Below are 264 nucleotides of genomic sequence, written 5' to 3' on the forward strand. Positions count from 1 at the left end.
GCTGCTGCTGCATCTGCTGCTGCATCTGCTGCTGTTGCTGCTGCTGCTGCTGCAGCAGAAACTCGCTTGGATCTGTCTTCGTAAGGAAAGACAAAGCAGCACTGCTGCTGCTGCTGCTGCTGCTGCTGCTGCTGCTGCTGCTGCTGCTGCTGTCAAAGCTAGCGTAGCGGTGGGGTGTAATGAGGTCCCCAAAAGAACTCTGAGTCGATGGCTGCACACACACAAACCCTAAACCCTAAACCCTAAACCCTAAACCCTAAACCC

General features: G+C 54.9%; 1 protein-coding gene across 1 annotated transcript in view; it reads right to left on the minus strand.

Moving 5' to 3' along the window:
* Window positions 1–264, minus strand: part of EMH_0030050 (uncharacterized protein) — a gene marked incomplete at both ends in the record, with an annotated part of 4,073 nt that overhangs the window by 1,092 nt on the left and 2,717 nt on the right. The window contains one exon of the mRNA XM_013494373.1: window positions 1–211. Within this exon, the coding sequence (XP_013349827.1) occupies window positions 1–211 (211 nt within the window). The remainder of the gene's footprint in view (window positions 212–264) is intronic.

The sequence above is a fragment of the Eimeria mitis genome, genomic scaffold (assembly GCF_000499745.2).
Source record: "Eimeria mitis Houghton genomic scaffold, Emh_scaff1122, whole genome shotgun sequence".
Lineage (NCBI taxonomy): Eukaryota > Apicomplexa > Conoidasida > Eucoccidiorida > Eimeriidae > Eimeria > Eimeria mitis.